A 27,292-nucleotide genomic window follows, 5' to 3' on the forward strand; every position below is an offset into this window, starting at 1 on the left:
CTCTCCCTCTCCCTTCCTGTCTGAAATAAACTCAATAAAAATATTTTAAAAATAAAAATAAATTTAAAAATAAAAATAAAAACCCTGAGTTAGAGAGAAGACATGGTATTTTGAAATTTTTAATGGGGCCATCTTTTGGATGCCCCACCCTGTGTTTTGTATGTACTTGTCACTTTATCTACATTTTCATGACATGCCCCTGCAAAACAGGCATTATTTTTCCCTTTTCAGAGGAAGAAGCAGGTTAGGATAATATTTGACAAGGTTACACAGTCAGCAAATAAGAACAAGACCTTAGATTTAAACCCAGATTTATAGGATACTCAGAATCCAAGCTCTTGGGCTGTGCTGCTCTGTATGAAGGAGAGGGAAAAAGAGAGATTCTTCTGGAAAAGGAGGCAAATAATTGATGGAAATCAGGGTTGGTTTCTCACCTGAACACCCAGAGAGAGAAGCACATTTCCGTAGAATATGCTGGCAAAGTCACTCAAGTCTGGCTACAGCATGGGAGCAACCAAGGCTAATTCCATGGAGATTCCGGGTACAAGTGCTCCCCATTCTTCTGATTCAGACAGGGGAAGGATACCCGTGCTCCCGCATCTCTCTGGGGTAGGGATTGAGGCTACCTGCTCTGGAGTAAGTGGGAAAAGTCTCAGGAGCAAGGATGACTAACCAGGCTGGCTCTAAGGATGAGTCACTTTCTGTGGGGGAACACTCCCCACCTCATCCAGCCAGAGGAACTTCAGTCTCATATCTGAATAGCATGATTTAGGTTTCTTTTTTAAATATAATATACTAGTGGCCCGGTGCACGAAATTCGTACATGGGAAGGAGGGGTGTCCCTCAGCCAGGCCTGCAACCTCTCCAATCTGGGACTCCTCGGGGTATGTCCATCTCACAATCCAGGAGCTCCTAACCGCTCGCCTGCCTGCCTGCCAGCCTGATTGCCCCCTAACCACTCTGCTGCCAGCCCAATTGACGCCTAACTGCTCCCCTGCCGGCCCTATCACCCCCAATTGCCCTCCCCTGCCGCGACCTGCCTCCTCTGCTGGGACCGGCCTCCTCCACGCCGCATGAAGCTGTGGGACCCCCAGGCCTTGCTGCACGGAGCGGCCGCCAGGCCCTGCCTCCACTGTGCACATGGCCATCTTGTGGTGGCCATCTTGTGATGATGTCGCACGTGAGGGCCACCTAGGCTTTTATTAGTATAGATATTTTTATTGATTTCAGAGAGGAAGGGAGAGGGAGAGATAGGAACATCAATGATGAAAGAGAATCATTGATTGGCTGCCTCTTGCATGCCTCCCACTGGGGATCGAGCCCCCAACCCAGGTATGCCCTGACTGGGAATCGAACCTTGACCTCCTGGTTCATAGGTCGACACTCAACCACTGAGCAACACCGGCCGAACTAGCTTTCCATTTTGTCATTAATTTAACAAATAATTGAGCTCCTGGGCTAGCCCAGGAGCACCATGAAACCCCTATTCTCTACTCCTCACCATTCTGGTTCTGTTCTCCCCTCCAGGATTCTCCTCCTGCCGTCTGGCTGCCCACCCAGGCTCTGTGAAGTCGTGTTCTCCTTCTGTGTGTGCCTTCTATTGCACCCTCCAATCACAACTAAAGAATTTAAATCCTGCCCCACCTGGTTTGGCTCGGTGGATAGAGCGCAGCCTGAGGACTGAAGGGTCCCAGGTTCGATTCCAGTCAAGGGCACATGCCCGGGTTACAGGCTTGATGCCCAGTGTGGAGCATGCAGGAGGCAGCCAATCAATGATTCTCTCTCATCATTGATCTTTCTATCTCTCTCCCTCTTCCTTCCTCTCTGAAATCAATAATATATATATTATATATAGGGGTGAGCCTGGCCTTGCCATGCACCTGCCACCTTGCGGGGCCGAGGGGACTGAGCACTGCCATCTTGTGGCTGTGGGTGCCGTCATCTTTGAGGGCGTGGCAGTCAATTAGCATATTTCCTCCTTATTGGCTGTGGGTGCCACCATCTTTGAGGGCAGGGCAGTCAATTAGCTTATTCTCTCCTTATTGGCTGTGGGCACTGCCATCTAGGGTCAATTAGCATATTACCTCTTTATTAGATAGGATTCTGATTGGGGGGAGTTGAGAGTTTGGGGTCTGGATTGATTGTAATGTGGGGTTTTTTGTTTTGTTGTTTTACTTTCTTCTCAAATAATATATATATGAAAAAGAATTCAAATCCTTCTTTTACTACCTCTAGGCAAATTATTTCAACTCAGCCACTCAGACCCTGAAACTCCCAGGACTTTGAATCTTGGGTGAGAGGGGATGCCGGTGATTGGAGCCATCATTGGGCCAATGGTGGTGCTAGGGCCAGATGTTTCTAAGTCATGAATTTCCTTTGGATTCTATGCCAAGTCTCCATAACTACCTTGATTCTGTGCTTTCTACTCTCCAATAATCAGATCCTTAATTTCAGGAGCTCCTGATACTCTTTCAGGATTTCTCTACTGATTGGCTTCATATGGCTAGAGTTGGTTCTGTTCTATGCAGCACAGAGCTGCATCTGAAGCTCCCATCTATTCAACTAAACATGCAACAAATATTTATTAAACACCTGTCCTATCTCAGGCAGTCTCATTGTCTGCCAAAGTGGTTATCCAAACTGATTCATGGCTGTATGCCCTGGAGAAGTCTGAACCATAGAAGTCCAAAATCAGCAGAACCATACCCTAAAACCCTATCGCTTGAGAAACTTCCCCAAAGTCCTACAACCAAGCCAGCAACTGGAATCTGCAGCAGCTAAAAATCATGAAAGCCACCACAAGATAGAAATATTTCCTCCCTCCCAGATGACTTAAATATACTTTGATAGAGGTCTTCTGAAACAAATAGTTTTTTTTACTCTACACTAGGAAACAAACCAGATAGGTTGGGAGGAAGCACTGTGGCCAGGGTATTTTGGGACAAGTGAGTCTGTGGCACTTCTCAAATAATATCGTACATATGAGTAATAGCTTACTTGTAAGGTTACTTTGCAAACAATGCTTGGCAATTGAGTTTCTAGAAATGGAGAATTTTCTTTGATATTCATAAGCTGTCAGACTACCTGATCTTTGTTTGAAAACTAGGACTGTCTAAAAGTTACTGAGGATTTATTACATAACTAGAGGCCCGGTGCATGAAAATTCATGCATTGGAGGGGGAGGGTCCCTCAGCTAGGCCTGCCTCCCTCACAGTTCGGGAGCCCTCAGGGGCGGGAGGTGACCCGGCGATCAGGGGAAGGTGACGCCCCATCACACCTCTGATGCTGCCACTGCTGGCAGCGCAAGCCTCGGCCGGCTCTGGTTACCTGAGCCTCCGGCGGCCCTTGGCAGCTGGGGGGCTGAGGGGACTGGGGGTCTCCGGAGGCAGGCATGCAGAGCAGCCAGGCCTGCCTAGGGGTGGGCCTGGCCTTACCGCACACCTGCCACCCTGCGGGTCTGAGGGGACTGGGCAATGCCATCTTGTGGCTGTGGGTGCCACCATCTTTGAGGGCATGTCAGTCAATTAGCATATTCCCTCCTTATTGGCTGTGGGTGCCACCATCTTTGAGGGCATGGCAGTCAATTAGCATATTCCCTCCTTATTGGCTGTGGGTGTCACCATCGTAGAGGGCAGGGCAGTCAATTAGCATACTCTCTCCTTATTGGCTGTGGGTGCTGCCATCTTTAAGGGCAGGGCAGTCAATTTGCATATTCCTTCCTTATTGGCTGTGGGTGCTGCCATCTTTGTGATGGCATGAGGGTCAATTAGCATATTCCCTCTTTATTAGATAGGATTCTGGTTGGGGGGAGTTGAGAGTTTGAGGTCTGGATTGATTGTAATGTGGGTTTTTTTGTTTTGTTTTTCTTTCTTCTCCAAAATTGTATTAAACCCATTTGGGTGTTTCTTTTTGGGAGGTTTTTTTTTTTTAGGAGTTCAAAGTCAGGTCATACTATTCCTCTCCTCTCCCTACCCCAAACAAATATGTAAAGAATGCTCTGAGAGGAATAAAATAGATCCCAATTTGGGGAAACACTATAGGTTATATTTTTGCTACCAGAACAAAATCACATTCAAATGTATGTTTATGCTGAATGAAATTAGTAGTAGATCTGGGCACATCACATATATTCACTGTTTTAAGGGTACTCAGGATTGGTAAGACACACAGTCACAGAAATGGCTGTCATGAAGGAAGAAGATCCCTAGAAGCAGGAGGCACAGGGTGCCATAAGTGGGGACCACACAGGGAAGCAGAGTGAAAGGGGAAATCATGGGCACAAGCCTTTAGTGTGGTTTCAGTGGGAAGAATGGGTGAGGCAGGGAAAACAGATTTAAGATTGGTTAGTTTGAATAATCTCAGCAATCTGGTGTATGGGCTGTCCCTAGTTGCCTGGTAGCTGGCCATAGGGTAGTTAGGGAAAGGGAATTTTGGCCCAGAGAGTAAGAGCTCATAAAAGAGGTGGTTGAGAGTTTGGAGTCTGGATTGGTTGGTTTACATATGAAAGGTGCCCATGTAGGCAGTCATTTACTATCTCTAAGAATTGACTAGCTCTGAGAGGGCTAGTGTGTTCAGCAGGCAGCCAATTGATGATTCTCTCTTGACAGAAGCCAATTCCAGCATGTCAGCAGGGCTGAATCATCTGGAGATGGCTGAGGGCATTTCCCCAAACCTTTCTGAAAAGGATGCATAAAATGATTGCTTGCTGCCAGACAGCTAAGGGCATCTTAATTTACATGTTATTGCCTCCTAACTGGCCAAATACCTGAACAGCTGTAGGCAAATTCCCCAATCTGACAATGGATTGTGTATACGAAACCCTACCCTTTGATGTGTATATCTCCACCTTGCTTTAGGACAAATTGTGTTAATAAAAAGCAAGGGATCCTGAGACAAGAACTTAGTTCCTTTAGCTAAGTCTTCTCTGACTCCCCATAATTATGTTTGGGCTTGGTTGGTTGGAGTATCATCCCTTACACCAAAAAGATTACAGGTTCGATTCCTGGTCAGGGCACATAAATAGGTTGTGGGTTTGATCCCCAATTGGGGTGCTTAAGGAGGCAACTAATCTTTCTCTCTAAAATCAATAAACATATCCTCAGCTGAGAATCTATATATATAAAAGCCTAAGCGACCATTACAACTGAATGACTGGAACAACCGGTTGACCAGTTGCTATAAGGCTCACTGACTCCAGGGGGCAGACGCTCAATGCAGGAGCTGCCCCCTGGTGGTCAGTGTGCTCCCACAGCGGGAGCACCGCTCAGTCAGAAGCCAGGCTCATGGCTGGCGAGTTCAGTGGTGGTGGTGGGAGCCTCTCCCGCCTCCGCAGCAGCACTAAGGAGCACCAAGTGGCACCGAGTGATGAGTGGCGAGCGTTGAGTGCCCGCACCGGGCCCAGCTCAGGCTCCTCCCTTGCAGGCTGCTGCTTTTCGCACTGTGGGAATTGGGCCAAAACTGGCAGTCTGACATCCCCCGAGGGGTCCTGGATTGTGAGAGGGCACAGTCCAGGCTGAGGGACCCAAACAGGTGCAAGAATCCGTGCATTTGGCCTCTAGTTAAAATATAATAAACAAATTTATTGAGACCTGTTTTATGGCCCAGCAAGTGACTAAGTTGGTGAATATATGATGCATACTTGAAAAGACTGTATTCTGTAGTTATAGGATACTAGAGGCCCAGTGCATGAAAATTCATGCACTGGAGGGAGGTCGCTCAGCCCGGCCTGCCCCCTCTTACAGTCCAGGAGCCCTCAGGGGCAGGAGGCGACCCGGCGATCAGGGGAAGGCGACGCCCCCATCACACCTCTGCTGCTGCCACTGCCGGCAGTGCAAGCCTTGGCCGGCCCTGGTTACCTGAGCCTCAGGAGGCCCTGGTCACCTGGGCAGCTGCCATCTGAGGCTTGCCTGCGTCTTGGGCTGGCCCTGGGCGGCTGGGGGGCTGAGGGGACTGCACACCTGCCGCCCCAGCAGGGCTGAGGGGACTATGCGCCGCCATCTTGTGGCTGTGGGCACCGCCATCTTTGAGGGCATAGCAGCCAATTAGCATATTCCCTCCTTATTGGCTGTGGGTGCCTCCATCTTTGTGATGGCATGAGAGTAATTAGCATATTCCCTCTTTATGAGATAGTGTTCTATAAATAAGAATTAGGTCAAGGTGATTGATAGTGTTGTTCAGATCATGTGGCTTTGCTGACTTTTTTGTCTAGTTGTCCAATCAGCTACTGTGAGAAGGGTGTTAAATTCCCAACTATAATTGTGGAATTATCTATTTCTCCTTTTAATTATGTCAATCAAAAGCCATAAGGTTGCTTCATGTATTTTGAAGCTATATATTAGGTACATACACATTTATGATTGTTGTCTTTCTTTTTTTGGATTTAAATTTTTATTTTTAATTGAATTAGGGTGATATTAATAAAATTATATGGGTTTCAGGTGTACAATTCCATAATACCTCATCTGTATATTATATTGTGTTCACTACCCCAAGTCAAGTCTCTTTCCATCACCATTTATTTCCCATGCCCTCTTCTACCTCCCCTACTCCTGTTTTGTTATGTCTTTCTAATGTAATCAACATTTTTATCATTATGAAGTGTTTATGTCTGCTAATACTCTTTATCTTCACAACTATTTTGCCTGATATTAATATGGCCACACCAGGTATAAATTGGTGTGATGATGACTTTTCTAACTATTTTACCTTTTCATTGACATCTATAGAACAGAGGACTTTCTAAATACTAGAATTAATTTTAAGTAAATAAATTTATATTGAATCTTCTTTGCACCGTGTTTATACTAGTTCTGTTTTCCCGACTTGGGTTTTTCCATGACCTCCTTCCCATACTCTCATTAACCCCCTTCATTGAAAGCTGACTTTTCTCTGTTCTGGCAATTCTCATCTTGGTTACTAACTATGCATCTTTCCTCTTCTAGGCCACTGAACTCAGAGCAGAGTTCGTGACTTAGTCTTTTGTGGCCCCAGTGCTTGGCATATATAGGTGGTCAGCACAGGTCTGCAGACTTAATGATTAGGGGGATGTGGCAAAACAAGCAAACAAATAATAACAAACTGCATTTTTATTTCTTGAAGCCAGTCAGGTGAGAGACTCCTGGCCTTCTGTCCACTGTAGCTCTTACTAGACCAACCAGGCCAAAGAAAAGCCTTTGCCCCTCCATGCTCTGCAGGTATCTTCTCCTATTTGAACTCTCCCCAGCTGCAGAGCGTAGGGAAGAATGGTTATTCGGGATAGTGGCCAGTGCTGCCTCCTCTGCACCCCTTCCCCAGTCCCAGGATGGGCCTCCTCCTCTAGCCCCTTTCCTGGGGGCGTGGTCCTGTGAGGAGCCAGTTGGTTCCTATGTGAACATCAATTCCTCAAGACAAGGGAGGCAGCACCCTTGGGAGAGGCAAGCAGCAGTCACCAAGTCCTTTTCTGCAGAGAGGCTCCTGCTCATCAGTCAGAGCTGGTCTCTCTCCAGGACAGGGATAGCTCTAAGCAGCCCTCAGATAGGAAAAGTGCTGAAGCTGTCTTGGACTTCTTAACATACAATTCCTAGTAGCCAGAAGGAAAGTATACATTTAAAACGTTAGCCCAGAGTTAATGGGGGAAAAAGGAGGACCTATGTAATACTTTCAACAACAAAGATTAAAAGAAAAAAACAAAAAAAAAAACTTTAGCCCAGCCCTAGCCAGTGTGGCTCAGTTGGTTGGGCGTTGTCCTGTGCACCAAATGGGGGCAGGTTCAATTCCCATCAGAGCACATACCCAGGTTGCAGGTTTGGTACTCCATCCATGTTTCCCTCTATTTCTCTCTCTCTCTCTCTTCCTTCCTCTTTCTGGAGATACAAATATGTAGCAATTGCTACAAAGACTCATTTCCCTGGCCAAATATTAAAAAGGTGTAGCTAAAAATAAAATAAATAAACAAATAAATAAACAGAAAAAGCCCTAGCTCTTGTCAGGTGGACAAATAACATGGGGAGATTTCACTAATAAATGTACTGTTTTTCAGAAGAATTTTAAACTCATTAAATTTACTCCTTTAAGAGATTCCTGAAGATTTAAAGAGAAAAATTAATGTCTTTCAAATGAACAGGGCAATAACTCCACTAAAATATGAAATTCTTATTTCTTTCCATTCATAAAACAGACAAAGGCATTATTGTTCTCTAGTTTTATTATTTTTCAATCTGCCCAACACATGAACTATAACTCGGTTTGAAATTTTTTCAGTGCATTTCACAGCAAAAATGAACAAGGGAATCATTAAAATGGTTGTACATAAACCAATTATTTACAATTTGTTGAAAAAATTATTTTGCTGTTTTTCTCCTATTAACCCCTTCAATAAAACACAATTTATCAGAGCACAAAGCTTAAATTTCTAATGATGATGCAACAGATACAGCCACCTTCAATGGCTGGTGAATAACAGGTATATATTACACACACTGATTGGAAGACCACATCAGAAGAAACAGAATAAGGCACCACTCTTGGAAAATTAAGGTAGCTTGCAGTAACAAGTATTGAGCACCATAAGTAGGTACTCAATAAATACTTGAATGAATGATGAGAGCTATAATTAGCACTATCCTTTTAGTTGCCAGAAATTCTTTAACCTCAATAAAACACTTATTTAAAAAGATTTGTACCTGGATATAATTTCCTGATATCTTTTAATTTCATGCTCTTTCTTCAGCATTTGAGTTTCCTTGAAAAGAAAATAAAACCATACTGTACACGCTCTTAGTCACATATATAACTTCTGAATTACGACAAATAGGAACAGTTGTTTTAAATTTTGAGTGAACAGAGTTAAGATATAGCATACTCATCCAGAGGGTAACACATAATACTGTATATTAACCTACAAGTGGAAAAAGGTAACAGTTTTATTTCTTAATATCTGCTATATTCTTTAATGCCTCAGTTCTTAAGACCAAAATCTCATCATATTGACATGAACACATTTAAAAAATTGTCTCAAGTGAAATATTTAATAAAACTAGGTATTGAAAAATGTTCTGAAATTTTTCAAGTCAATGTTGTTTTCAAGTATATTAAAATGCTCAGAAGAAAAAGTTTTCCATGGTTATAATTTGAATCAAAAGAGAGTTCCGACAGAGGTGGATAATGCATAAGATCCTGACACAAGCACACAGTCTCTTTGAAGGAATAGAATGCCTTGTTAGTACGACCTGGTTGATTTTTTTTTTTTAACACTGATTTCAGGCACAATGGCTGAATCCACTTCTGGGTCGTCTTTCTCTTCCTCTTGGTTTATGGGTAGTGAATACTTAAGTTATTGACAGAAAGCAAAGCATAGACTCTGAAAGAGACTTCACTTTTCACTATAAAGAAATGAAAGTCATTGAGTTTTTCACTGTTGTGTTTATCTGCTGCCCCCATGCAAAAACAGGGGATTCAAATTTAGCTTTAGGAACAGGAACTAGATAAAGATCAATCATCTAACAAGTCAGGTGAAAGGTTTTCAGATGATATTGCTCACGTCACATGGACAGGTTGGTGAGAGGTCCATAGTGCTTCTTTAACACTTTGGTCTCGCTGTAGTTCTATGGTGCCCTAATAGATACATTCATGTTTAGCTAGTTTCAGTCTGCAATCAGGAAGTAGGTCACTCAGTGCAATAACTCCATTCTGGGAGGGTTTGGGTAAACAGAGAAGAATTTCATTTGGTCGAGTCTTAGTGTGTGTCACTCTGCTGCTGGTTGTGTTGTTGGAATTATTTTCCAAAGGGGTTTGTGATAAACCCAGCCATCTCCCTGAAACAAGTAGAAGAATAAGTTAAAGAACGATTCCTCTAATATTTTCAGAAGCAGTAACCAGAATTAGAAGCAACACCTTCATTGAAATGGCATTCTGTTCTCACATTTAAAAACTAGAGTTTCTGTAAAGAAAAAAAAACCCTCTGTGGTTAATTATGACATAAAGCAATGACTGTGGCTTAGCTAGAATTGGGTGAGCATTCTGGTTTAGGGGGATCTAGTTTGTGCCCTACGAACACTTTCTTTTGCAGAAGTCATCTGTAGTAATTCTGCCAATTTTGCCAAAATGTTGCAGATTGAGGCTCACCCAGAATGATAGACAGCAGGCAGAGCATGAATAAATAGTCATGAAAGTACTACCTGTTCTCTCCATCTCAACTGGCATCTCTAGTATCTAAGTATTGTTTCCTAGTTCTTTCCTGACTCAACCCCATTAGTTTTTCCTTGTTCCTTTGTGAATAGAAGGATACCACAAGGAGATAAAGTCAGAGACTGAACTAAAGACCAAGTGAGGAAAAGAGAGCTGCAGCAAATGCACAATACGAGGGTGGGAGCTTGGCAGAATTGAGGTCCCAAAAGCTATGACTGGAGTTCCGTGTTTATGGGAGTAGGAGAAGTCAGCAGGATCTGAAACTCTGTCCTTAACCCCAACATCTCTTTCAATTTATTTATATTTTAAAAATATTTTTTATCTATTTATTCTACCTTGTTCCAAAAATGATTTAAGGCCACCAATTATCTGGCTCGTAGTGACAAGGACTCTCTCCTTGACTAAGCCTTATCTTGGCCTGCTGAGCCCAGTTTTAGCAAAAGCACATCCTGATAAACCAGTTTATCAAGAATCACCTCATTCTTAATAGCTAATCAAACTTCTCTCATCCTTAATATCTAATCAAGTGCCTCTTTTCCCGCCCCCCCATCCATGATACCCAAACAAGTTCCTCTTAGTAATTTTCCATCCACTTCCTCACCCTGCCCACTGGCTATAAGTTCCCACTTGTTCTATATTCAGAGTTGAGTTCAATCTCTATTCTATTGCAATAGTCTTGAGTAAAGTCTTCCTTGCCATTTTTAATGTATCAGAATAATTTTTCTTTAACAACAGCAGCCATTAGGTTGTTTATTACAGCAAATCACCTGGCTGTTAATTCTCAGCACCTATACGTGTCTTTGAAAAAGATGTGGCTACCTAACTACATTACAGAAGGCTGGTTTAGAAATTAAGACATGCCATCTGAACATCCATCTCATTTTACAGATGAAGAAACTGAGGCTCTGAGAAGTGAAAGGAGTCACCCAACTTTACTAAGGAAGGAGCAGAGTACTTTTTAGTGCACCTTCCATATATTTATCCACATTTTACAATGAGGAAACTGCAGTTCTAAGCATAAATAAACTATCCAAGGTGAGAGCTAGGGCTCACACTTAGTCCATCTGACTCCAATATGGTCTACTGTACTATAAAAGCCATCCTTCTTACATTTATATACAACTTAAGAATTGTTAAACATTCACTTAAGAGGACACAAGTAATAGATCCTGCTGGACATGTATAATAAAAGGGAGTGGAAGACATCATACATTAAATGTCATAGAGAAATAGTCAGGAAAAGAAGGTGGGTATAATTAAATGATTCTAGAACCACTTTAAGTTCCTCTATACTTTCTAAGGTTACTCTATCTTCCTCTTATACCAACTGACTCTATTCTTTACTCCTCCACCTAACTAAGATCAACTCCTCCCTGGCCTGTAAGCATGAAAGTACAAAACAAGTGGAAAAGCTTTGCTTTCAGGCTTTAGAAACGTCTAAATGGAGTGCCTTTTTCCATTTTGTCCACAGGGGAGACAAAATCAACTTTCAATAACATATGATACTTCTTAGCAAAGAGCCATGCACAATGACAATAGCTCCAAATCTGCTATGAACTGTGTGGTACCAACCAACATCAGCTAGTTGCCATCCTCAACAGCCTCATTTGTACTCCACAGTGCTGTTCAGATGTGATGGCACACATGGTCCAGCTGCACATGGACTTAGGGAATTAACATATGACACAAATCTAACCTTTCTGCTGAAGACTGTGCCATGGCACATCATTTAGGAAGCCCTGCTAATACCATAGTTCCTAAAGGGGCCCAAACCTGAGTCAGCATCTCTAATCTACAGCAATTTTCAACCTTTTTCATCTCATGGCACACACAAACGAATTACTAAAATTCTGTAGCACCAAAAATATATTTCTTTGCCGATCAGACAAAAAACAAAACAAAAAAGTTATAATTTTGATTGATTTACAATAATAATAATAATAGTAACTACCTACCCTTTTTTGCTCCAAAGTGACTTTTTAAAAAATCAGGTGTCTATGCTTGTATATAAATAGGATTTCTGGTACTAAGAATTAACCAATCAGAGACAACTTTATTATGTGACATAACCAATAAGATGCAACTCTGTTATATGACCTATATATTTATGTTTCAAGACACTGTTTGTGTTGGCTATTGTCATTTTTTTAATTGACAATCTAAAGGAAAAGAGGTCAGCGTTCCTGACTAAATAGGCAGGTACTGCATGTTTTAAAAATTATTGCGGCACACCAATGAAAATCACTGTCCATACTATCAGGTAGTAACTTATGATTGAAAGAAATTTACTATTTTATTGGATAATCACCATATCTTGCCATCACTTTCTTTTTTTAAAAAAAATATTTTATTGATTTTTTACAGAGAGGAAGGGAGAGGGATAGAGAGTTAGAAACATTGATGAGAGAGAAACATGGATCAGCTGCCTCTTGCACAACCACTACTGGGGATGTGCCCGCAACCAAGGTACATGTCCTTGACCGGAATCGAACCTGGGACCCTTCAGTCCGCAGGCCAATGCTCTATCCACTGAGACAAACTGGTTAGGGCTTGCCATCGCTTTCTACATTTGTCTATCCAACACAGCAAAATGTAATAAAAGATTAAGTGGTAGGCTCTTAATTACATCTGTCAAATAAAGAATTGAGCTCTGGCCAATTTGGTACAGTGGTTAGAGTGTTGGCCCATGATCAAGGGCACATACCTTGGTTGCAGGTTCCCCAGTCCCTGCAGGGGTGTTTGCAGGAGGCAACCAACTGATTTGTCTCTCTCATGTCAATGGTTTTCTCTCTTTCCTCCTCCTCCCTCCCTCCAACTCTCTCTGGAAATCAATTATAAAGGATATCCAGAGGATTAAAAAAATTTTTTTAAAGAATTATTTTTTAAAAAAAATATATTTTATTGATTTTTTACAGAGAGGAAGGGAGAGGGATAGAGAGTTAGAAACATCGATGAGAGAGATACATCGATCAGCTGCCTCCTGCACATCCCCCACAGGGGATGTGCCTGCAACCGAGGTACATGCCCTTGACCGGAATCGAACCCAGGACCCTTGAGTCCGCAGGCTGACGCTCTATCCACTGAGCCAAACCGGTCAGGGCTAAAAGAATTATTGAGAAGAAGCAAGTATACATGCAAGAAACAGGGTGTCTATCTTTTAAAATCCCATTGGTTGTATCTTTCTTTTTAGCCCCAGAGTTCATTCTTAATGATTTATAGAAGTCCTGCCTTATAAATTTTTCTTTCTAGAACCTATTTCTGGTACATCTGCTTTCTTAATGAGCTTGAAATGAAAAAAAAACAAAAACAAAAAAACCAAAAAACCAAGGTTACCAGACTAGAATTTGAATAGTAATTAAAAGACTTATTCTTTTATATAAAAATGCAGAGATATAAAATACTTTCCCTTTTTATTTCTATCCATGAAATGGTATTTATATTAGATATCCAAAGATTAGAAAATGAAAGTAATGAAACTACTATAACAAACTATGAGATTTTAAGACCAATAACTATGTAAAAATCACATTCAAATTACTTTTTCCAGATTCTATCCTAATGGACCAACATTAAAATTCAATGTGTGTCCTTAGACTTGGCTATAGACAAGAAAACTTTTCTTGATATCAGATCTGGTTCATTATACACCTTTCTGAGTCCTACCAGAAAGTAATAAACAAAACAAAATCTTTAAATTTAGAAAAGACTTCAGAAATCATTTAGTCTAACTGTAAATAGTGCATTATACTCTTCTCTTGTATAGGTCTAGGGGTGGAGATCAAATTACCATAAAATCTACTCTGCTATTAGTGTATTTTTTTTATTGTTATATAATGTCTTATGTTAAACTCAAAATGTGCTTCTTGGTAGTTTGGGCTTAGCTCAAGTCTGCTGTTAGAATTGATTAAAAAGTTCTATGTGATGCCGAAACCGGTTTGGCTCAGTGGATAGAGCGTCGGCCTGCGGACTGAAAGGTCCCAGGTTCGATTCTGGTCAAGGGCATGTACCTGGGTTGCAGGCACATCCCCAGTAGATGTGCAGGAGGCAGCTGATCGATGTTTCTCTCTCATTGATGTTTCTAACTCTCTATCTCTCTCCCTTCCTCTCTGTAAAAAATCAATAAAATATATATATTAAAAAAAAAAGTTCTATGTGAGACCAGCCAAGATGTTTCGGTGGCTCAGCATTGACCTATGAACCAGGAGGTCACTGGTTCGATTCCTGGTGAGGGCACATGCCTAGGTTGTGGGCTCGATCCCCAATAGGGGGCGTACAGGAGGCAGCCGATCAATGATTCTCATCATTGATGTTTCTGACTCTCTCCCTCTCCCTTCCTCTATGAAATCAATAAAAATATATTTAAAAAAAAGTTCTATGTGATATATTTGAGGATGATAATGAATATATTTGAAGATGATAATAAATAGCCCTTATTTTCTATTTTTTAGGCTAAATACGCCACTTCATTATTTTTTCCTTAAATGCTGCAAAAATTCTAGTCACTTCACTATCCTTTGTGTAGCTAATTAAGTTTCTCATGTCTCCCTTAAAATGTGGTCTCTGAACCCTAGCCGGATTGGCGTAGTTGGTTGGGAGTCGTCCGTGCACGAAGGGGTTGCCAGTTCGATCCCAGGTAGGAGGTGTGTTGGAGTCAACACTTTGATGTTTCTCTCTCTCAATCTCTCTCTCTCTCTCCCTCTCTCTCTCTCTTCCCCCCCTTTATACCCCTCCCCCCTTTCCTCTCTAGGATCAATTAAAAGAAATAATCTAAATCATTTGAACTGCTGGTTAATTATTTTAACAAATTGTGAGAAGCTCATAAAACAGCTCATGCTTAAGCGGGGCTATTTTCAGAAATGGAGGTGTGTAATGACAAGAAAGCTTAGTAAGCTAAAGTGCCCACTAAGCAGGCGAGTTTTGGTCGGAAGACAGGGAGAACATACCTCTTTAATAAAGTACTTGGTTTTCCAGGGTGTGCCCGTTTCAATGCGATGCCTTTCTTCAGCCCTCTGGCGTTCTTCCAGGGTGCGTTTATGCTCTGTGGCCTTATCAATTTCAGATTCCCTCAGAGAGTCAGTCACATTTTTCCACAATCGCCTGAAATCAGAAAACCACACATTTCACAAACATTCTTTTTTTTTTTTTTAATATATTTTATTGATTTTTTACAGAGAGGAAGGGAAATAGATAGAGAGTTAGAAACATGGATGAGAGCCCTAACTGGTTTGGCTCAGTGGATAGAGCATCGGCCTGCAGACTGAAAGGTCCCAGGTTCGATTCCAGTCAAGGGCATGTACCTTGGTTGTGGGCACATCCCCAGTAGGGGGCGTGCAGGAGGCAGCTGAATCAATGTTTCTCTCTAATCGATGTTTCTAACTCTCTATCCCTCTCCCTTCCTCTCTGTAAAAAATCAATAAAAAAATAAAAAAAAGAAACATGGATGAGAGAGAAACATGGATGAGAGGGAAACATGGATCAGCTGCCTCCTGCATACCCCCTACTGGGGATGTCCCCGCAACCAAGGTACATGATCTTGACCGGAATCGAACCTGGGACCCTTCAGCCCGCAGGCCAACGCTCTATCCACTGAGCCAAACCAGTCAGGGCTTCACAAACATTCTTAAACAAAGATAGTAAATAGAACTGATACCCTCAAAATTAACAGCAATTTTTAAAAATTACATTTCCTAAATCACATCTATCATTTCATGCCTATGAGTTATAAGAACACTGATATCACATTGCTGATGTTAATGTCCTGTTATCAATTTTTTGCAGAATATCCATACTATTTTCCATGCTGCCTGAACTAATTTATATTCTTACCAATGGTGCAGTGTTCCCCCTCCCCCCTTTGGATTCCACATACAATTGACATCATACAGTGTTTGTCTTTGTCTGGCTTATTTCACATAGCATAATGCCCTCAAGGTCCATCCATGTTGTCACAAATGGCAGGATTTCCTTCATTTTTTTATATCTGAATACTATTTCCTTATATATGTGTATGTACACACACACACACACACACACACACACACACACAACTTCTTTATTTATCCATCAATGAACACTTAGGATTTTTCCATTTAAATTTTACTATTTGCAACAAATAGTCTCAATTTTTTTCTTTGAAGTGCTATGTTCGCATTCTTCATTTGTAAGAAAAATCTAATAGTGAAATTAGAACAGCTACAGTTTGTAAATCATTCCTTTAAGAAAAATTGGTGTTTCATAAGGAGTAACTTGCTGGTAACTAAGACAATTGCACACATGCTTTCCCTCCAGATAACCAACCACCGTGCTTCAGGATTTAGCACAAGTGCTTTATGCCTACTCCCAATGTGTCATGCAAAATGTTAAAAAGATTTATTTTGTAAGAAACTGGCATTTTACAAACTGCAAGTACACAGTAGTGAAGACTACAATGACTACTTGGTGTCCAATTTGGTGCCATTGCCTTGATTAGTGTTAAGGACCAGCAGTACTACCTACCATTGCTTTGGCACCACCAAAGCAAGTGGCAGCAGAGTGAAATAGGTAAATAACATCTTAGCATTATTATGGAAAAAAAAGAAAAAAGAAAAAAGAAAAAGAAAGAAAGAAATTGGAGATACTCTGAAAAGATCTCAAGGATACCAAGGATCTGCAGACCAAACCTGGAGAATCTCTTCTTTCAGATAAATACCTAGAAAAAATTTTTACTTCAATCACTACTGTTTTATTTTTTGACCCAACCCCAGTCTTTGGTTAATGGGTATTTAATCCCTTTACTCATCTAAATTGTATGGTTCCATTTATGTGAGTTAACTTAATATATTTAACTAGAGGCCAAATGCACGAAATTCGTGCAAGGGGTTTGGCCCTCACAGCCCCAGCTTTGTCTGGAAGGTCGTTTGGCTGTCCGGTCTAATTAGCATATTATGCTTTTATTATTATAGTGCTTTCCTATATTTTCTTTATTCCATTTAAAATTGATACAGTAATACTTCCACATGATACAAAATGCAAGCAAGGGTGATCTCTTTCCTATCTCAGATCCCTGTACTCCTTTCCAGAAGTAACCACTGTCAATACATTTTGGAGGCTGTACCTTATTAACACGTTTAGATCCATTTCACTTACTTTTAAAGGCCTATGACATATATTGCCAAAATACTCTACAGGAAGGCTGTTCTAATTTACCTTCTAACCTGCTGTATGAAAATGTCTATTTGCTCACTTTTCCCTCAAAAGGGCATTATTTTAAAAATTTGTCTTATTGTTTAATTCATATTTCTTTGAATTCTCATTACACTGAACATTTTTTTCATTTTCTTAATGGGCATTTTCCTCACTATTTTTGTGAGCTACCTCTTACCTCTTTCTGTCCTTTGCCCGTTTTTCTACTGGGGGTGGTGGTGGTATCTGTCTTTTTATTAATAACTAGAGGTCCGATGTATGAAATTTATGCAGGAGTAGGCCTCCCTTCCCCCGGCTGCTGGTACCGGCTTCCCTCTGGCACCTGGGACCCGGGCTTCCCTTGTAGCCCTGGCTTCATCTGGAAGGACGTCCAGTCTAATTAGCATATTACGCTTTTATTATTATAGATGGGTAAGAGTTTCTATGGTAAGGATAGTAGTAATACTTTCTGTTAAATGTTAATATTTTGCCCAGTTTAGTAATGTTTGACTTTTACTAAAATGTGACTGTGTATCATATAATGCCATAGCTGGTAAGGGGTTTAAGAGCATCCGATCAGACCAAACTCTTTGAATTTACAGATGAGGAAACTGATGCAAACTGGTGAAGTGACTTGTCCAAGATCGTAAGTAAAAAGGCTTAAATTAAGAACCAGAGTTTCTGACTTTCCTGGGTGGAAGCACAGATGACATACCTGGATTCAAATGGGTCCTGCTGCTCCAGAGGTCTTACTCTTTTCTTCGTCACTGCCAATTTAGTCAAGTCCACATTCTTTGTCTCTCCATTGCTGTAAGTGAACTCAAGAACACTATTCCATTCCCCTTGCACTTTGCACACCACAGTGTTGCTACCATTGTGCTTTACTTCACCAGTAACCCTAGAAGCAGGCAGAAAAAAAGATTTGCTATAATAAATTGATATTGTGCTTTTTCTTCAGATTCTGAAACCCAAGAACATACTCTGGGAATTCTTTAAATTAATTAGTTATACAGGTCACTTCAATGTCAGTGCCAAAGTCACTCTGTAAATCCATGTTAGCTTCATAGTAATTTTTTCAAATAACATCAACTTTAATCTTTAGATAGAACACTGGGAATCTTTGAGACTTAATTGTCATAAATAATCACCAAGTGTGATCTTTAAAAATGCTTGCTACAAACAAAACTATTATAATATTAAAACTAAATAGGAATATGAAAAATATTAACATTTATTTTTTTTATCACAGTTGGAAAATGTTATAATAAATAACCTATTTAACTTTTTAAAAACTAGTCCTATTTATGTAAAAGTTTAGAGTCTCTATTTTGAAGTGCTGGCTACATCAATTCTGTATAAAATCACATAAGCCTAATTTTAAATTAAGTATAGAAACCAGAAAAATCAGTAAGAGGTAGAAAAACAGCCCTAGGCGGTGTGGCTCAGTGGACAGAGTGTCAGCCTGTGGACTGAAGGGCCCCGGGTTCGATTACAGTCAAGGGCATATGCCCAGGTTATGGGCTCGATCCCCAGTAGGGGGTGTGCAGGAGGGAGCCAATCAATGATTCTCTCTCATCACTGATGTTTCTAGCTCTTTTTCCCTCTCCCTTCCTCTCTGAAATCAATAAAAATTTATTTTTTAAAAAAAGGTAGAAAAACAGAAGAGTTATATTAAAATTTAAAAATTCTCTTGACAAACAAAATAGAAAAATTAAATTATCAACACAGAACTCAGAATTCAAACACTAAAATTGTTGAAAGATTAATAAACATTTAGTTATCTGGCTGGTTTATCAACAGATAGGATGCAGTACAAATGAAGGTATAGGAACAGGTCTAATTATTTTTACTGAAGTATTTTATGTTCACCAACGGATACAAATAACAACAGGGTCAAGTTAGATAAACATTCAGAACTCAGAGAACAGTGGTAGTTTAGGGTCTAATCAGTGTGACAGATTACGGTTTATCTGAATTCACAAGGAATCCAAAAGGCCAAAGCCTGAAGGTGAAGCTCAAGAATCCTAAGTAGCCTTTTTCAGTTACAAGCCAAGGACCGAGGCATCAGAAGGGCATGTTGGATTCAGAGAGTCCATAGTTCTTTATCAAGAGAAGTAAAGAGTCTACAAACTCAGAGCTCAAGGCAGGGGTGTAGGAGACAATAAGCAAATGATCAGTGAACCAGATTTTAAAGATCAAGGTTTACACAGGTTTGGAATCCAAGAGGAAACCAAACATTCAAAATCAAAGTAGGCATAACTATAGCTCAGAGGACACAAAGAACACTATGACTATAAGTCATCTGATTACAGCAGGGGTGGGAACTCTGGGTTATACTTCAAAGCATTTGAACATAAGTAATTACATTGCTAGGGGTTTTGCCTGACTGAATGTTTCTTGTGATATCCATATTTCCTCTTTGATCCCACTTGCCAACATTGTTCCCACCCTTGAAAATTTATCTCTAACCAAACAGAACATGAGGCGATGACATTGAATACTTTATCTCTTCCCTTCTCCGTCCACACATACCCAGAACTATATTCTGAGAACCGAAGAACAATAATCCATTCCTCACTTGATCTCTCTTTTACTGCCACAGCACAATTTCTCAAGTTATCTTATCTCCCTCACAAGCCTTTCCACTTGACAAATAACAAGCCCTAGGTCCCTGTTCATGTATGCTGGGTTACATGGGATCCTTGCTGCTTAGTACAGCTCCACAGCAAGGGCAGCATGAAGAGAAGTGGGGAAGGGAAGAAGAATCACACATATTGCCCGGCCAGCGTGGTTCAGTGTCAATCTATGAACCAGGAGGTCATGGTTCGATTCCTGGTCAGGGCACATGTGTGGGTTGTGGGGTCAATCCCCAGTGTGGGCTATGTAGGAAGTAGCCAATCAATGATTCTATCATTGATGTTTCTATCTCTCTTTGTCTCTCCCTTCCTCTCTGAAATCAATAAAAAAAAAAATATATATATATATATATAAAATACTATCTCTGTAATCAACTGGAAGAGCCTTTAGCTGGAGCTCTGTCCTTCCTCAGTGTACACAAGACAAGACAACTCATATTGGGGAAAAATCCTATACACACAATAAATGCGGAAAAGTCTTTCACAGGAGAAAATCTCTTGTTGAGTACCAGAGAATTCACACAGCAGACATAAGATTAAATGAAATAAATATGGGAAACCCTTTACTCACTGAGCCACACTTACATAATCTGAGAATTCACACTGGAGAACACTTTGAATATAATGAAAGAAGGAAAGTCTTCAGTAATTATTCATTAAAGATCTTAACTAAGATCTCTTTCTGGCCCTAGCTGGTTTGGCTCAGTGGGTAGAGTGTTGGCCTGCAGACCAAAGGGTCCCGGGTTTGATTCCGGTCAAGGGCATGTACCTTGGTTAGAGGCTCCTCCCCAGCCTGGGCCCTGGTTGGGGTACGTGAAGGAGGCAACCAATCCATATGTTCCTCTCATATAGATGTTTCTCTCTGTCTTCTACTCTCTCCAAAAGATCAATGGAAAAATATCCCCGGGTGAAGATTGACAAAAAAACAAAACAAAAAAAAGGAAAACAGATAAAAAAATAAAAAGATCTCTCCCTGGAGAGATTTCTAGTCACAGAACCAATGTAGAAAAGCTTGTAAATGGAACTCTCAGTTTATTTAACACGAAGAAAGCTTAAACAGCTATTTTCAAACCTCTGAATGGTTATCCTAAAGGAGAAAGGGGATATCACTTGTATGAAGCTCCAAAAAAATCAAATCCAAGGTTTCATATCTAAGTAGTAACCAGTGGTAGGTCAAAGGATCATCGAGAAAGCTATAATTTGATACAGTAGACTGACTCTATCTCAAAGAAGAAACTCACACTTAACCATATTTCCCAAGAAAAACACACAAATCACATGCTACAATGCCTAGTGGTTCTGTTTGGGTTATCAGTATTTTTTTTTTTAATCTCTGCTTCAGTGTTTTGGAATCCATAAATTAAAGGCTTATTCAATGCCTGAGAGCTAATTAGTCTTTCTTTCCACTTCTAAGATTGTTGAATACTACTCATCCAATGAAAAAGAAGTAAAATAGCTATATGGACCTAAAAGTCTCATATAGTTTGAATCCTGTATAGATGTAATCCTGTATAGATGCAATGAAAGCACTGTACAGATCCCAAACAGTACCAGTGTGTCAAAAGCTTACAGCCACATTGTGGAAAATAATACAAAACAATCAACAGAATAAGTTTGTATATAAATAACATTTAAAAAAATGTTTTTATAGGTAAATCCTGTGGGATTTCAATCTCAATCTCTCTCTTCTCTCCTTCTCTCTCCCTGATTTAATTCCCGGTCAAGGGCACATACCTCGGTTAGGGCAAGTGTGGTAGGGAACCAATCAATATGTCTCTCTCACATTGATGTGGTTTTTATTTTCTCTCTCTCTCCCTCCCCCCTTCCATTCTCTCTAAAAAAAAAAAAAAAAAAAAAAAAAGGAAAGAAAGAAAGAAAAAAAATCAATGGAAAATATGTCATCGGGTGAGAATTAACAAAACAAAACAAAGTGCTGGGTTTGGAAAATTTGTCCCTGTATTTGTTTTCCCCTAAGCATTTTATTCAATTCTATACTTTGGAAAATGGTTTCATCAGTGCTAAGCATGTTACAGAGATGTAGATTTCAGCTCTAACTTCATATAAGTAAAGGGAGTCTGAAATGGCATGGGCTGCCCACTGACTTCTGTGCTGATAATGTTCCGACACATACTGAACAATCAGTTGTTAGGCGTGTCGCAAAGGGATTTATGTGCCTAGTAAATGTCAGTCCAGTGACTTCCAAAGTCCCTTCTAATTTTAAGGTTTGAATCCTGTGATTACTATAGAGCCTAAGTAGAAGTACATATAACAAAGTGTGAACCAATTTCTGTAAGGGTTCTGACAATGCCTAGTGGTTCTGTTTGGGTTATCAGTATTTTTTTTTTTTTAATCTCTGCTTCAGTGTTTTGGAATCCATAAATTAAAGGCTTATTCAATGCCTGGGAGCTAATTAGTCTTTCTTTCCACTTCTAAGACTGTTGAATACTACTCATCCAATGAAAAAGAAGTAAAATAGCTATATGGACCTAAAAGTCTCATATAGGATTGAAGGGAGAGTATTTTGGTATACCCACTTAAGAAAAACTGGCAGTGCCCGGCTGGTGTGGCTCAGTGGTTGAGCACTGACTTACAAACCAGGAGGTGATGGTTGGATTCCCTATAGGCTACATACCCGGGTTGCTGGCTCAATTCCCAGGAGGGGGCATGCAGGAGGCAGCCAACCAATGATTCTCTCTCATCATTGATGTTTCTATCTCACTCTCCCCCTCCCTCTCTCTGAAATCAATAAAAAAAAGAAACTGGCAATATCTAATGAAGTTCAACTTCATATCCTACAACCAGCAATTTCACTCCTACATATCTACCTCAGAAATTCATATATATGTTCACCAAACACTGACCTAGCAGCACTATAAATTGTGGCAGTCATACAATAGAAAAAAGGCAATAAGGAGAATAAACTACGAGTTTACATGGATGAATCTCAAAAACATAATATGAGCAAAATGAGTCAGGTGTGAAAAAGCACAGAGTATACGAATTAATTTATATAGACTTCAAAAACAGGCAAAACTCATCTACAGTGTTAGAAATCAGATAGTGGCTACCTTAAGTGGGAAGAATTTAAGTAGTTAACTTAAGAGTGTGTGAAAAAGAAAAAAAAAAAGAGTGTGTGTGTGTATGTGTATATCTGTATAACTGTAACAGGGCAGGAGGAAGGACTCTGGAATGCCAGTAATGTTCCATGTCTAAATCAAAGTGCTCAAATACTCACAAAGTCAAATTAACTTGTATACAGTGGGGCCTTGACTTACGAGTGTCCCGACTAACGAGTTTTTCGATACAAGCTGTCTCTCGGCCGATTTTTTGCTTTGAGTTGCGAGCTAAAATTCGGGTTACGAGCCAGCTTCAGATACCCCACCGCTAGTTGGCGCAGCGAACGTCACAGTGAATGCCACAACATCAGCCCAGCATCACGTGTCTCACTCGTTCACTTTTTGATTTGACATACGAGTAATTTGAGTTACGAGCTCCGTCACGGAACGAATTAAACTCGTAAGTCAAGGCCCCACTGTACTTTTGTATATGTGTTATTCTTCAATAAAAACTTTGTTGAAAAGAAAACTATCCCTTCTTCAGGAATACCTCATAATAGACATCAAAAGCTTAAGGAAAGCCCTAGTCGGTTTGGCTCAGTGGATAGAGCATCAGTGGATAGGCCGGCGGACTGAAGGGTCCTGGGTTCGATTCTGGTCAAGGGCATATGCCCGGGTTGCGGGCTTGACCCCTAGTGGGGTGCATGCAGGGAACAGCCGAAAAATAATTCTCTCTCATTACTGATGTTTCTATCTCTCACTTCCTCTCTGAAATCAATAAAAATATTTTAGAAAAAAAAAAGCTTAAGGAAAGAGTCAGTCTCCTTTTGAGGATCCTATTAGAAGGCTTGTCCTCATATAGTTTGGGTGATCTGGACTAGTGCTAAAGAGACCCACAAGCCATGAAAAAAATATACATAATTGGCCAATTCCTGGATGGAATTAAAGATACAATTCAATACTGGTGCTTAAAGACACTGGCTTTCTTCATTGTACTTCTTGAACCATTTCTAATGGCTAGATGCATTTTTACACTAACCTGTAGCAATAGCTGCCTCCACGGAGATCTGGATCCAAGTTTAAATCCCTTTTAAAGGCAGAAATTGGGCCAGAAGTTGCATATTCATGTTATGAATTCTATTCTACATCTTGTTAGCTATTTAACCAGGAAAATTTTACAAGAGTAGATAGATCTGTCACTATTTGTTAAACCAGGTCATGATTTCCAGAATGCCTTGAAAGATGAAATATATTAAAAAATAAACATGAATAAAAATCCAACCCCATTTCACATAAAACAAAGCAGAAAACCAGTAAGGAGTTATAATAAAAGATCAAACTGATAGAATAAGAGCTAAATATCATTACAATGTTCTTACCGGTGCAGTTTGCCACCATAAAATGGCTTAGTATGAAAAGTGATGCTGGCTGAATAACCAGTTTTTGCACAGTTGACACTGACTTTGCCACCCAGTTCCACCCAAGGAACAGTTAAAATTGATCGGGCATATGCACAAGGTAGAGAAAATGTATACTCTTCTCCATGCTCCAATAGACAAAGGATACCTGAATGTAAAAACATGAAGGTTGTTAATGTAATAAAAAAACGGCTATGAAAAATCCATATTATGTTTTCTCCTGTTTAGTAAATAAACGTAATTTTGCTTAATTTTCATTTAGCTTTGGATGAAACTGGCTTCATTTACAATTGTATTTGACACCAATTCCTGCTAATAGTGAATCTAGGTTACTTCCACTATGACCTGTTTCGGTGGGGTCATAAAACCAGAAAATGTTCAGTGGAAATAGTACAAGAGTTCCCTCTAACGATCCTAAAAATAAAAACCCTTAAGTCAGAGTTTAAGGCCATGCTATACTGCATTATACTAAGATCTGATCATTACTAATTACATAAAGTACTTAGTATTAACAACTTTTTCAGCAGTTTGGAAATAACTTAGTTTAATGTTATGGAGTCATAGACCTTAATCTTAGATGGTATGATGAAAAGTGTTCTTCATTCTATTTTATGTATATTACGAAAAAAATAAAATTTTATGAAAAAACTATGGTCACCAAAATAGTTTGCCAAATTCTGAAGTATTTATGGTAAAGTTACAAGAGACAGAAGTGGTAGTTTTCAAAAAAATTACTCTAAATGGGCTATTTACATATTAACTGATGCCATATTGAAGATGGTTTTAAAAAAACATATAAAAAAGGAATTAAATTAATGACTAATCAATCTATCTATATATATATATATAAAAGGACCAGTAGCTATGATGTGCAATGACCACCAGGGGGCAGACACTCAACGCAGGAGCTGCTGAGCTGTGGTGACTTGGCAGCAGTCGTTCTCGGTTGACACATCCCAGAACCAGAGAAGAAGGAGCCTGATTCTGGGGTGCGTCATCTGAGAACTGCCCTCTTGCAATCCGGGACCCCTTGGGGGATGATGGAGAGCCGGTTTCGGCTGATCCCTGCAAGGCAGGCTGAGGGACCCCACCTGCCAGAGGGACCCCGCTCACTCCGCAGATACCCTTTGAGCCCCAGTGCCGCCCCAGGTGCGGCTGGCTGGGGAGGGACTGAGGGAGGTTGGCTCCAGGGCTTGTCCGGCCTGTATCGCCCAGTTCCGCCCCGCCGGCCACTTTCTAATTAATTTCTTTTCAATGTGCACGAATCCGTGCACCAGGGCACTAGTACTAAATAATTAAGAGACTCTAAGAAGACTTGAGCTCTATTACCAACTTTAGCTTATTACCTAGTTACCATCAAAATAATTACTGAACTGGATATGTACCACTGGTCCGAACGGTTCCAGTATCTCTCTCTTAATGAATGTTCATTAAGTACTCTGTTCTTAATATTCACAAATTAGGGCAAGAGTTACAAAATATTTTAATACAGTTAATTTTTAGGATAAGCAAATAGACAAACTGAGAGTCTACTTTACATGTAGTAACACCAACTTTTTTTTTTATTGCCCTTAGTAGTTTTTAAAAAAAAAGATATTTTTATTGATTTCAGAGAGGAAGGGAGAGGGAGAGAGAAACATCCATAAGAGAGAACCATGGATCGGCTGCCTCCTGCATGCCCCGTACTGGTGATCTGGGGATCGAGTCCGCAACCTGGGCATGTGCCCTGACCGTGAATTGAACCTGTGACCTCCTGGTTCATAGGTCAATGCTCAACCACTGAGTCACGCTGGCCGGGTACCCTTAGTAGTTTTCATAAAGGGAAACAATAAATCAAGAATTATCGCCCTAACCAGTTTTGCTCAGTGGATAGAGCGTCGGCCTGCGGACTGAAGGGTCCCAGGTTCGATTCCGGTCAAGGGCATGTACCTTGGTTGTGGGTGCATCCCCGGTAGGGGTGTACAGGAGGCAGTTGATCGATGTTTCTCTCTCATTGATGCTTCTAACTCTCTATCCCTCTCCCTTCCTCTCTGTAAAAAATCAATAAGATATATTTTTAAAAAATTATTGAGCCATTTATAGGGGATATGGTTCTGGCTATATTTATATATAATGGGAGATGTCAGAAGACATAATTTACTTGGGTATACTTCGTGTTTAATAATAAATTGATTAATTCAAAGTTGGAAAAGATATATTTTTATTACTTTTCTAAAAATATATGATCTTATAAACTGGATTTATAATCTTTGATTTCTAAGAATACATTTTACCTAAGTAGCATATACTGTGGAATTTAAGATCTGAAGAAATAAATACCCAGTTTCAAATGTATGTGATAATACACTAGTAGAAACAACTGAGATCCAAAAAATTCTAAAATCTCAATTTATCTAATAAACAGAACTTTCCTCAACTATTAAATAAAAACATGACTTCTGCCTGGCTGGTGTGGCTCAGAGATTGAGCGTCAACCTATGAACCAGGAGGTCACGGTTCAATTCCCAGTCACTGCACTTGCTGGGTTGGGTTACAGGCTCGATCTCTAATGGGAAGGCAGCCAATCAATGATTCTCTCTCATCATTGATGTTTCTATCTCTTTCTCCCTATCCCATTCTCTCTGAAATCAATAAAAATAATATTAAAAAATAATAGCTGCTATAGGAGCAAAATGAATTGTCATAAGTCCCATTCTATGATTTAATTTACTTTCTTTTGAGGGTAACCAATAACAATTTAATTTCTAAAAGGCGATTCATGAATACTTAATTAGGACTTAAATAATAAAAAATTATCTATTATATACCTCCTCCACAATTAATGCATGGTTAAGATATTAATGTTTTTCCTCATATC

General features: G+C 40.2%; 1 protein-coding gene across 1 annotated transcript in view; it reads right to left on the reverse strand.

Moving 5' to 3' along the window:
* Window positions 1–8,175: 8,175 nt before the first annotated feature.
* OSBPL11 (oxysterol binding protein like 11) overlaps window positions 8,176–27,292 on the reverse strand; it is an 85,837-nt gene continuing 66,720 nt past the window's right edge. The window contains exons 10-13 of the mRNA XM_070406409.1: window positions 24,397–24,583; window positions 18,041–18,223; window positions 15,108–15,261; window positions 8,176–9,791 (exon numbers count right to left, since the gene is read on the reverse strand). Of these exons, the coding sequence (XP_070262510.1) occupies window positions 9,723–9,791; window positions 15,108–15,261; window positions 18,041–18,223; window positions 24,397–24,583 (593 nt within the window). The 3' untranslated portion in view covers window positions 8,176–9,722. The remainder of the gene's footprint in view (window positions 9,792–15,107; window positions 15,262–18,040; window positions 18,224–24,396; window positions 24,584–27,292) is intronic.

This window comes from Myotis yumanensis, unplaced genomic scaffold (assembly GCF_028538775.1).
Source record: "Myotis yumanensis isolate MYYU_CA2020_CCGP unplaced genomic scaffold, mMyoYum1.0.hap1 SCAF_2, whole genome shotgun sequence".
NCBI lineage: Eukaryota > Metazoa > Chordata > Mammalia > Chiroptera > Vespertilionidae > Myotis > Myotis yumanensis.